We start from the raw sequence: 11,913 nt of genomic DNA on the forward strand, positions 1-11,913 counted from the left end.
TTCTCGTAATTTATAGGAGTAGCATTTGTTTTTTGAGCCGTCACCAATGTATTTTCCACATGGCATTCGATTTATCTATCAATATCTTCCGTGATTATTTGAAAAAGTTAAATACATTAACAAAAGTGTATTCACGTAAAGATAGGATAATAATTATTAATATGCATATTTACATAGTAAAAATTATGTGTAACTTAAATGTATTAAGACAATCGATCTTTTCTGATAAGGACTATTCACATCATTAATTGATGTTTGGCACATCTAAAAAATTCTTCTTGCAAGATTAGTCTTGGATTAATTTCATGCTCGAAATATTCCAATAGAAATCTGAATTTTATAATTTTTTATTGTTCACTCTATTATGTTTTGTCGAGTAATTGAGTTTTTTTTTTTTTTGACCGAAAGACTCTATAAGACCAATTTATTTATTGGTTAAGGATGGAAAGCTTTCCTTGTCTATTTCTTTTTTTTTTTTAATCTTTAATAGGATAGTAACCATTATACTTGCACGTTGTGTACACTTTTTTACCTCCATTAGTTTTCCTCAGTAGTGCTAAAGATTGGACACAACTGTAACAAATTTTAGAGTTTAGAGTGCAACGTTTTCAATATTGAAACTTAGGGTTCAATGTCAGAATTGAATAAAAGTTAAAGATGCAAAGTGAGAATCAAATACAAGTTATAAGTGTGTTAAAATTTGATTGGTTTTAAATGTTGACACACCTCCTTTTTTTTTTTTTTGGCACCACCAGTTGTAGAGGAGTTTGAGTAATGAAAGAAATTTTATTTTTGTCTCCCATGCATTCCTTTTCACCACCTATTTTTCCTTCATTATTTTGTGCCTCAAATTTATTTGTTTGTTCGAAATTGTGTGTTTTAAAAATTTCCTAATAAGGAGTATCAAATTACTTATGCTTCCGCTATGTATTTTTTGAGCCAACAATTAGGGAAACTTCTGCATCCTTTGTTAGGATCCCACCTGCCCACTTAGTTTGACAAAAATTGTTTGACAACTAAGAAAAATTTTAAAAAAATTAATAAAGTCTGGCAGAAAAAATAATAACATACAAAGACACAAAATTTCCATGATTTGGTTAGTTGAAATCACCACTAGAACAAGGTTTGAAAGTTTATTGTTATGAAGAAGAATACAATAACTAGGAAAAAAAACTCCTAGAGTTCAGAAACAAATAGTGACCAATAAAATAAGAGGGAAATATCAGTAATAGTATACAAAAGGGAAGATTTCCTTAACTAAGCTTCTTTGTCTTGGTTATTTGGTGATGGAACCGGTCTTGGGTCACAAATGAACAAGTGTGATTTTATTTTAAAGTTGAGTCAGTTGACAAGTTGACAAGAATAGATCACTTTCTCATAAAAGATCGTGCATTCGAATTCTGCTATCGATGTGATGATTGTACTGACGGATGATCTATAAGAATTCTTGTAAACGACTCATGGTTCTGAGGGTATTTTATGATCCGCGGTGGTAATCGAAATCAAATCCATATAAAAGAAAAAAAGATACTAACCATGGAATGGGCGTCAGTTGAATTTTCTTCAACTCTCCTTGCTTCGTTCTAGCTTCTCTTTTTGTTGCGTTTCGCCAATTGTCCTGTGTTCCACATTATTTCCATGCATTGTTGGATTAATCAAACCCTACAAAACATACAAACATATTAAATTCATAGATATTGAATTTTACTTCAGTCAAACAACTTTACAGCAGAATTTTCCAAAGCACTAGGAATTTGACAAAATAACTTCTAGAATCATACCAAAATATCACTCTTACATGCAGAAAAATCGCCAAATTAAAAACCACAATGCTTGAACTGTTGCTCGTTCTTAGGCAGTAAATCGAAACAACTTGTACAAATAATTCAAAGTGTCTTGAGTATAATCACGCACGACTCATATTTAGGATGCAGAAGAGATGATCATCATACAAATTTTAAATTCCAATTCTAGTATCCCATCATAATATCAAATAAAAGAAAGATTATCATGCATGCCAATATTAATCAAGTCCAATATCACGCGTCATCTCTAATATATTCATGCTCGCCAAATAAATAATATTGCAAAAATTAATACATTTAACAAAAAAAAATTAATAGTATAATTAATAAGTATTGCAAAAATTTGACTTAAAACCATTTCTTAGAACTAACACAAACAATGTCAGCAAACTATGAGAATTTTCACCCTAGATGTAACATTCACCATATCTCTTGAATCACAAGATTTGGAGCAGAAAAAAAAAACAAAAAAGGAAAAATAACCATCACAGATTAGTTACGTGACCAAGTTAGTCATATCTCTTGAATCACAAAATAGAAGCAGAAATAACCAAAAGAAAAAAGAAAAAGACTCAATCAAAGTCAATCAAAGTCAACGCCGTTCTTTCTTGCTGAGTTTCCATGCCCATTGTCTACACGGTCGTGATGGTTAGATGTCTTTCTCTCAGAGTTAGCAACTCAGTATTAAGACGAGAAACGACTTAATCAGTATTAAGACGAGAAAAAGACTTAATCAAAGTCGACGCCGTTCTTTCTTGCTGAGTTTCCATGCCCAATGTCCACACGGTCGTGATGGTTAGATGTCTTTCTCTCAGAGTTAGCAACTCAGTATTAAGACGAGAAACGAGCAAAATATGATCATTTTCCTGTAAAGCTGAAATTCTTCAAGAGCAAAATATCAGCCATCTGTTCTCGGGATGGAAATCAGAAGAGAAAACACAAATATTCTGATATCTGTTATAGCACTATTCCTTTGCCTTCCAACTCCAAAGATACATTCAGAGTCAGACCACATTAGTGAGATTAACGTTGGTGTTATCCTGGATATGGGATCCCTAACTGGGAAGACTATCCACAGATGCATTACAATGGCAACCTCAGACTTTTATGCTTCCCATCTTGGCTATAAAACGCGGATAGTTCTGCACACTAGGGACTCCAGGGCGGATTCCGCTCATGCTGTATCAGCAGGTCAGTTCTGTGTCTAGTTTTCTTGATTTACCCATTTGCCAACTATAATGCAAATGATTGCGAATAAATAACAAGCATAAAACAGAAAGAAAGAAAAGGAGGCTAGCCAGTAAGATCAAGCGCCGGAATTGTCAATAATAACTGTTTTAATCATATACTTAGTTGTATTCGGACATGGTTAGTTAGTATGAAGTGTTTTTTTTTTAACAGGCGGCTGAAATACTTATAGATGAAGTGTTCTTTTCCCATTGTTTTGCTTATATTTGAGAACTTTAAAAATTTAGACCCTATTGATGTGCTTCTACTGTTTATATGAACTTGCAGCTCTTGATCTTCTAGAAAACATCAAGGTGCAAGCAATCATAGGACCTGAAACATCCTCGGAAACAAAATTTTTGGCCGTGCTTGCTGGCAAAGCCAAAGTCCCAATCCTTTCTTTTTCTTCAATCCTCTCTGGCACACACCCTTACCATGTTCAAATTAAGCCAGATGAAACTTCTCAATTCAGAGGGATCGCATCCATCATTCAATCATATAAGTGGAGGAGTGTGATCATCATATATGAGAACAGTGATGATGGAAGAGAAGTGTTACCTTACTTGGTTGAGTCTCTCGAAGTGGCAAATATTCATATTGCGAGTAGGATTTCAATTTCTCCTCTCTCTACTGAAGATCAAATAAACAATGAAGTTCACAAGCTAAAAGCCCTGCAAGCAACCATATATGTTGTTCACATGCCACCATCACTTTCTTCTCGCCTATTCTTTAGTGCAAAAAGGCTCGGGCTGATGAATGAAGGGTATGCTTGGATTGTAACGGACAATACAATGAACCAATTATCTTGCATGGATTATGAAGTGATTGAGTCATCACAAGGAGTGCTAGGTATGAAGGCCTATATACCTTTATCAAGCAAGTTGCACGGCTTCACATTGAGATGGAGAAAGATGTTGTACGCAGAAAATCATTTGATGGAAGATAGGGAGTTAGATGTTTTAGGCATTTGGGCATATGACACAGTCTGGGCACTAGCCGATTCTGCTGAAAGGGTATGGACTGAATCTGTTGTGCATGTTGCAAATGCTGAGAGCAGAACAAGACTTTTACATGAGATTCTAGGATCAAGATTCACTGGTTTAAGTGGCCAATTCCAATTTCTTGATGGGAAATTACATTCTGAAGCCTTTCTTTTAGTGAATGTTATAGGAAGAGGAGAGAGGAGAGTTGGATTTTGGACCCCAAAGTATGGCATCATTAAAGAACTACCGTCCTCGATCAAAGGGAGAAGCCTATCTTCTTCTACTACACAAAAAGGTCTGGAAGCCGTTTTATGGCCAGGGGTTTCTGCGACTGCTCCAACAGGGGCTAGAAAGTTAAGGATTGCAGTGGTCAACACTAGTGGATTTCCGGAATTAACAAAAGTGCACTACGATCCTGAAACCAATACCAAGAGTTTCACGGGCTACTGCGTGGACGTTTTTGTTGCTGCAATAAATTCCCTGGATTATCACGTACCATATGTGTTTGAAGACTGGGAGAATCCGGGGCAAACTTTCAGTGATCTCATGGACCAGATATATCATCAGGTAACTTTTTCCTCCATAGATAACATATATGCACTGTGTGCACCCAGCATCATTTGTTTCATGGGCGTGTCATATCTCATATGAAAGAAACAAGTAGTAATTCACATATAGTTTTGCAAACCTTTGTCAAGCTACTCTTTTTATGTGAGGCGAGCAAATTAGTTGCTGTATCTGTTTGTTGCAAATCGTTCAGGAATACGATGGCGCTGTGGGGGATATCACGATCCTAGCACATAGACATGCATTCGTGGATTTCACCGTGCCTTTCACCGATTTGGGGACTGGAACGGTAGCAAGACGTGAAAACCACGACATGTGGGTTTTCCTGAAGCCCCTTCGAAGTAACCTATGGTTTACGAGTGCTGCCTTCTTTGTCCTTACGGGACTGGTGGTTTGGACCATTGAACATCCTACCAATGCGGAATTTCAGGGTTCAGTTGCGCATCAATTGGGAACAATCTTGTGGTTCGGCTTTTCAACCCTTGTATATGCTCATAGTAAGTACTCTTTGTGTTCTATTATTAATCGTGTTTTCACTTTTTTTGATGTTCCAAATTTTTAAGTGGCAAAAACAGACTAAAAGATAGACTCCAATTCTAAAGTCAACAAAAAATAATAGTTATATTCTTATTTTGCCATTTGAAAAAGTGACTCATTTACATTCATGGCTAGCAATCTGGCATTTTTTTGCCTGTAGAATGCATAAGCATTTTGGTTAATCAAGCAATTGAAATTGATACTGATACAACACGAGTGTACGAGTAACTCAGTGAGTGTTGTGTTTTGAAGTTTAGGCTGAATAATGTTGCAATATCAATTGGCATTGCAGGAGAAAAGTTGACAAGTAATATGTCAAGGTTTGCAGTGGTTGTTTGGCTGTTTGTGGTGCTTATACTGACTTCAAGCTACACTGCCACTCTGAGTTCTATGTTGACTGTGCGACAGATTCAATTAGCAGGGCGGTCTGTGGGATTCCATCATGGTTCTTCTATAGGGGGATTAATCGCCGGCAATCTAAATTTAAGAGGGATTAGCCCTAATTACGCCACGCCTGAGCAATATGATTATGCTCTATCACGCGGAAGCAAGAAAGGCGGGGTTGATGCCATAGTTGATGAAATACCGTACATTAAGATTTTTCTAGCCAAGTATGGTGCTGATTATGCCATGGTTGCATCTCAATCTGAGACTGCTGGTTTTGGTTTTGTGAGTTTTAGCACTTTCCTCCTTTGAGTTTCTCATTAAGCGTGCGTTTGATAAAATTGAAATCTGCAAACTGAAGTCTGAAATTTGAAATCTAAAGTCTGAATCTATTAAATTATTGAATTGTTAAGTATTAAATCCAATATATTTGAGTGCAAATCACATTCAGTGATAAATGAATAGCTATCATTTAATTTTGAAAGTAAGTTTTACCTAGAAAATTCAGTACCACTTCATTAATTCACATGTTCAATTTTTTGTTATCAAACGATCTAAATATGTTAAGATCTAAATCCATTAAATTTAAGTTCTGAATTGGGTTATCAAATAGGGTCTAACTCTGCTGGTTTTGGTTTTGTGAGTATTTGCACTTTTCTTCTTCTAGTTTCTCACTAACTCTGTTAATCCAAACAGTTAAAAAAGGGAACTCAGTAATTTGTACAAGTCCAAAGGATAATTAAGTAAAGGTTTGTACCAGTCCAAAGGATAACTAAATAAAGGTTTAAATCCATTGACTTTCTTATGGAATTATAATAAATTAGGTTTGGAATATTTCTCGTCCCCTGTACAAATACTACTAATAATATAACTATGATGGAATCTATTAATTACACCGATTAACTGAGTTTTAATTGGTGTATATATTGCACGGAATAGCATATTTTTCCTGTGAATAGTCATTTAAATGTTTGCCGATACTATGTGTTTGCTTCATTTAACCAAATTATGTAATTTGATTTTGTAAATTACTATGCCGAGTTTAAACGGTCACACAAATGTTTGTACCTCTAAAGGTCTATAATCATTTAGAAGAAGCATTAGTATCTCGAAAAAGTAAAAAAAAAAATATTTCTTACAAAAATAAGTTAAACGGAATGAATATTCATTGTTGAGCTTCGAAGAGAAATTACTATATGTATTATTATCAATAGCTCCACATCTACTAAACTAAGTTATTTACATAATTAAAGAGAAATAATTTAGTGAAGCGATAAAAGTAATTAGAACAAAGAGAAATTATAAAAAAAAATTACATTGATTTCTGGAGCAGCAATATTTATATTACATTTGATTGGTTATTTAAAGGGAAGAACTAAATATCAAAATAGTTACATCCAGTTAAGCAATTGATCCATGAATTCATTTCAATTAGCTATACCACTTAGGAGAGAAGTCGCTTATTTGAAAAATCTATATATGTACATTCTTCTATGCATGTTTGTATATATAATACATCAATTCACATGTACACATATATACATACATATATATATATATATATGTATGTATATATGTATGTGTCTGTGTCTGTATGTGTACAAATATATAATAGATAACAAAAGAATGAGAATAAGATATTATTGAGGTACGTATGGTAGATACTAATATTGTCGAGATACGTACAGAAATGTCGCGTGAATTTTTTTCTTCTTTGAAATCAAGTGTGGATTTTGAAATTTTGTATGTATGTTTTCGAAATTGTTTTGGTTAGTTGCATATTCTTGTAAAATCTGATACCATAGTGATGCAAATATTTGTTCCTTAATTTTTGATTGATGAACAGCCGTTTCGAAAAGGTCTGCCGTTGGTATCTGATATATCTCAAGCAATTGTTAAACTCAGGGAGGAAGGGAAACTCGAGATGATGGAGAAGAAATGGTTCAAGAGCCAATCACCATTGATGCTGGATGATGCAAGTCCCACGCCTAACATTTTGAACCTCCAAAGTTTTGGCGGCCTATTTTTTGTTAGTTTTATTTCATGTGTTTCAGTTCTTCTCATACATTTTACTTCCATTTTACTCAAGAAGTTGCAGCTCAAGAATATCATCAAATTTCTTGATGGAGGAAAATTGGCAATGTTGATAAGCTTCCTAGCTGCAAGGAATGGCAATGGAATTTGAGTAGTTGTTGCTACATAACAATTATTTCCACATCCTTCATTGTACTCAGACTCTCCCTAATATCATATTATACTTTAGGAGTATGTGCGTTGCACATTTTTTTTGTATAAATTATTTACTGTCACTATATTTCGAATTTAGTACAGACATTAATTTCCAATGGATCGCATAATTATGCATCAAATTTATTGAGTTGTGGTAAGTCAATTATTTCACCTTCTAAGCATACTTCATGTACCATATTAAGTCTTTAGAAAAATTTTGATTCTATGCTTCTGTATAATTTTTATTTATTTATTATTTTAGACTTAGAGAAATAATGGTGTCGAGCTTTTGGCAGCCTATCTCTTGTCAGTATTCTTTCGTGTGTTTCCGCTCTTCTCAAACATTACACTTCCATTTTGTACCAAAAGTTGCAGCTAGAGAATATCGTCAAACTTGTAGATGAAGGAAAATTGACAATAATAATAGGAGTTCCTAGCTGCAAGGAATGGCAATGCAATTTGAGTGGATCTTTTTCTACATCCTTAATTTTATTTAGACTCCTAATATCATAGTAGTTAGGTGTAGGTGCATTGCAAATTTTTGTTATATTGTATTATATAGTGTAACTAAATTCTCCTCCTTCTCTCAAACTTCATTGCAAGACAGAATATCTTCCTCCTCGAAAAGAAGACCAATTGGTCTCTTGGTCTCCTTTCCTCCTATAGTTTTCTTTCTTTGTTTTTGTTTTTTGGTGTAGTAAGTATCTCTTAGGGTTTTCTAGTAACAATTTCTTATCACTTAGGATTTCTTAGTAAGAGTTTTCTTCTTCTGTAGCGATTCGGTTTTCTTTAATTTTTCTATTTCTTTTGTTAAATATGAGAATTTTTCAAATTTGGTTTGTCAAATATATGATTTTTTAGGTTATTTCATTAGATTTTACCATATTATCTGTGTTTGAACTAATTAATTAACAAATCTAGCAATTGGATATATGCATAGATGTTTTGAAAGTTACAATTTTTTATTTGATTTTTAACTATGTTAGAAATTTCATAGTGTTATTGTGATTTATTAATTTTTCAAATATGTAGTATCCAATACTCAAAAATGGAGTGTCTATGTATTTCTAATATAATGTCTGATTAGTGCATATTTCATTAATTGTTTAATGAAATCTTGATGTGTTTTATCATAAAGAATTATATATTATTACTATATTTCAAAATTGGTATAGATCTTAAATTCCAACAGATTTCTACAAAACTTATTGAGTCGTGGTAAGTCTATTATTTTACCTTCTAAACATATTCCATACACTATACAAGTTATCTTTAGATAAATATGATTCTATACTTCTATCTGGTTTATTTTTTGTTTTATTTTTGTTTCAAACTTTAATCAATTGGTAATGCTATATTCCTAGAGTAAATTTTATAGATACTATGAGTGTATATATTATCACAATTGGATGGGTAACACATGAGAAAATTTTGGATTTTAAATTCAAATTTTATACATGTGGCATATATCTAATGGTGATAGTGTATATACTGACTGTGTATATAAGATCAATCCATATTCCTATGGAACTTCATTCTTTAAATTTTTAAAATTTTTTTTTAAGTAGTGTAGGAATGGAATTTAAGAAGTGCAGAAGGGGAATAGAGGATTTGATCCCATGAAATTTCTTGTTATCATGTTTAAAGATTTTTTTTGATTTGGTAAGCACCTTGAAAAGGAAATTAGATCATCTTTTTTTTCTTCTAACAGGGGAAGGCTGGGACTTAAAAAGTGAGGAGATGACAAAGGGATTTGGGCCCAAAATTAGATCAACTATTAATGCTTTAAATTTAACATAATGAGGGCACCAAATCAACACATTAAAAAGGAAAATTAGATCCATTATTAGTAGTTTTGGCTGCCTCGATTTATAAACTCTTATTAGCAGTTTTTAATATATTATTACCTTTCATATAAAAAAAAAAGATCAACTGTCAATGCTTTAAAATTAGAATTAATATTTTATATATTGGCAATATATATACTATCAACGTTGAAAACATAATAATTAATCTAAATTTGAATTTGAAATCCAAATTTTATACATGTGTTAAATATCTGATTCTGATATTGTATACATTATCAATATATATAAGATTAACTATTAAAATTATTACCTACTTCTTGAATTGTAATACTTTTGCACAAAAAAAATTATTCATTTGTCAAAAATATGATACTGGATCTAATTTGTATTCGGCGCCCATGGTCAAATATCAAAAAAGGCATGTCCAGAAGATTTTTTTGTGCATTCTTAACCATCTAAAAGTACATTCTTTTATGAATTGGACCGTGTTGCATGCACTACAAATTCCAAACTTGATTCTCTTTTCTTTTCTTTCTTTTTCTTTATTTTTATTATATCGAGATGTACTATGAAAACCAATGTTATTAATTTAACTTATTATATTTATGAATAAATTTTATATACACTGATAATGTATACAATATTATAATTAGATGCCTCACACATTGCTCATGAATGCACTCCATCTCCAATAAAATCAACTGGGAGTTATTTCATAATATGAATAGCCATGGATTTTTTTTCTTTGAGTTTTTGTCCCTTCATGAAGTCTTCTCCACCACAGGTTTGCTGCAGTGACACGTAAGATAGTCGGCCATGGTGATTAAAAAAACTTTAATTAATCTCTTCCAAACTCTTGTTAAATTGATGAACCCTAATTTTCCTTAATAGGTTTCAATTGGATTCATCATGCATTTCTAACCCAGTTGATGATTTTTAACATGAAAATCCCGTGCAAAATTGGCTAAAAGTTTGGTGAATTGCAGCCTATTGTGAGGAATTAAAATGCCTTCATTTTAAATGTAAGTGATTAAAAGGTGGCAAATGCAAAATGCGAAGAACGATGGGGTCGTTTTTCTGAAGGAGAACACTATGACAAATTGAAGAAGGTTACAATATACAAGTTCTTATCCAGGATTTTGGTGTTTGATCACTCTGAAAAAGCATTTCGGTTTTGCCAGTTTATGCTTGTTTAGATTTATTGCCTACTATCATCTTCTCCTTTCTCTAACTTGGTGTCTCATTTTGTTCATTGGAAAAGTGTTACAACCAAAACTAAGATTTGATGATTTCCTTCTATAGGAGGCTTAAAAAAAAAAATTGTGCAAAAAACAAATATGTCGACCCAAACGTCCTCCTGCTTACATAATTGTACCTAGTAGAAGGATCAATGGAATTTTTGTCATTTTGTGCTTCCAAGAATAGTTGAAGCAGACCGTTGGGTGAATGAAATTTTTGTCCATACTAAGAATAATTGTTTGTCAAGAACTACTCGAGACCACTGCTAATTGGCTCGTCCATATGTTTTGGTCGGTGAGAAATGAGAATTTTTGGGTAGCTTTAGGTCTTAAGAAGGTTATACTAAACATTGAAGAAGTTTCATTTCAAATACAACTCGATCTATTTCATAAGAAAAAATGTAGTTTTATTAGAATCTTCTTCTACAGTAAACAATGTTGGATAGTACATTTTATTCAAAATCTAATTCTGTTTCTAATGAAACAGAATTTTCTCTCCTATATGAGACCTCGCTATCGATTTTACAAAACTACCTCCAATAACATAACGGAAGGCAATTGAATTTGGAGATTTATAACAAGGATATTGTCGGGAACAAAAATTAAATTAATATACAATCAAATCAACTTAATCCCCAGTTGTAATATTCTCCTCCGTCCTTTTGAAAATATCATACTTTCTATTTTGGAATGTTCCAAAATTTTTATCATCCTTTTGAAATCAAAGTTGCTTTTGATCTTTTTTTCCAACGTTATCGTCACTTTTATCTATATTTCATACTAAATTCAAATTTATTAAAATTTAAATTTTTGAGGATAATTTTGAAAACAAATCAACTAACAACACTATTAATCTATTACTTTTAAAAAGTTGAAATCCCGAAACACGACCAACATATGACGGGGGAAGGAGTAGTATATAGATAGGTATAGATACACTCGCAAGATAAAAGCCTTTGAAGTATTCATAAAGAGAATAACAAATTAGTTATTTGACCAATTGACAAAGGAATTGAATTACAAAATTCAGAGGGAAAAAAAAAAAAAAGAAAAACAACCATACCTACCCCAGTCAAAGTCAAATTCGTACGCTCTCCAAGTCTTTCTAAGTTTCCATGCAAATGCCCAGGTCGTG

At 32.6% G+C, this 11,913-nt stretch overlaps 1 protein-coding gene across 1 annotated transcript; it reads left to right on the forward strand.

The window, feature by feature from the left end:
• Window positions 1-2,722: 2,722 nt before the first annotated feature.
• On the forward strand, window positions 2,723-7,771 carry LOC113729638 (glutamate receptor 1.2-like). Its single transcript, XM_027253900.2, has 5 exons — window positions 2,723-2,996; window positions 3,321-4,582; window positions 4,776-5,079; window positions 5,412-5,788; window positions 7,350-7,771. The coding sequence occupies exons 1-5, from the start codon at window positions 2,723-2,725 to the stop codon at window positions 7,686-7,688; spliced, it is 2,556 nt and encodes an 851-aa protein (XP_027109701.2). The 3' UTR covers window positions 7,689-7,771.
• The last annotated feature ends 4,142 nt before the right edge of the window (window positions 7,772-11,913 follow it).

This window comes from Coffea arabica, chromosome 2e (assembly GCF_036785885.1).
Source record: "Coffea arabica cultivar ET-39 chromosome 2e, Coffea Arabica ET-39 HiFi, whole genome shotgun sequence".
NCBI classification, from domain to species: Eukaryota; Viridiplantae; Streptophyta; class Magnoliopsida; order Gentianales; family Rubiaceae; genus Coffea; species Coffea arabica.

What these genes read in the sequence shown, in the direction of transcription:
- LOC113729638 (XM_027253900.2), top strand. Translation starts at nt 2,723, where the DNA reads ATGGAAATCAGAAGAGAAAACACAAATATTCTGATATCTGTTATAGCA. An exon ending in TGGACCAGATATATCATCAG is followed by an intron (nt 4,583 to 4,775) that starts GTAACTTTTTCC and finishes CAAATCGTTCAG; the next exon opens with GAATACGATGGCGCTGTGGG. An exon ending in AACCCTTGTATATGCTCATA is followed by an intron (nt 5,080 to 5,411) that starts GTAAGTACTCTT and finishes TTGGCATTGCAG; the next exon opens with GAGAAAAGTTGACAAGTAAT.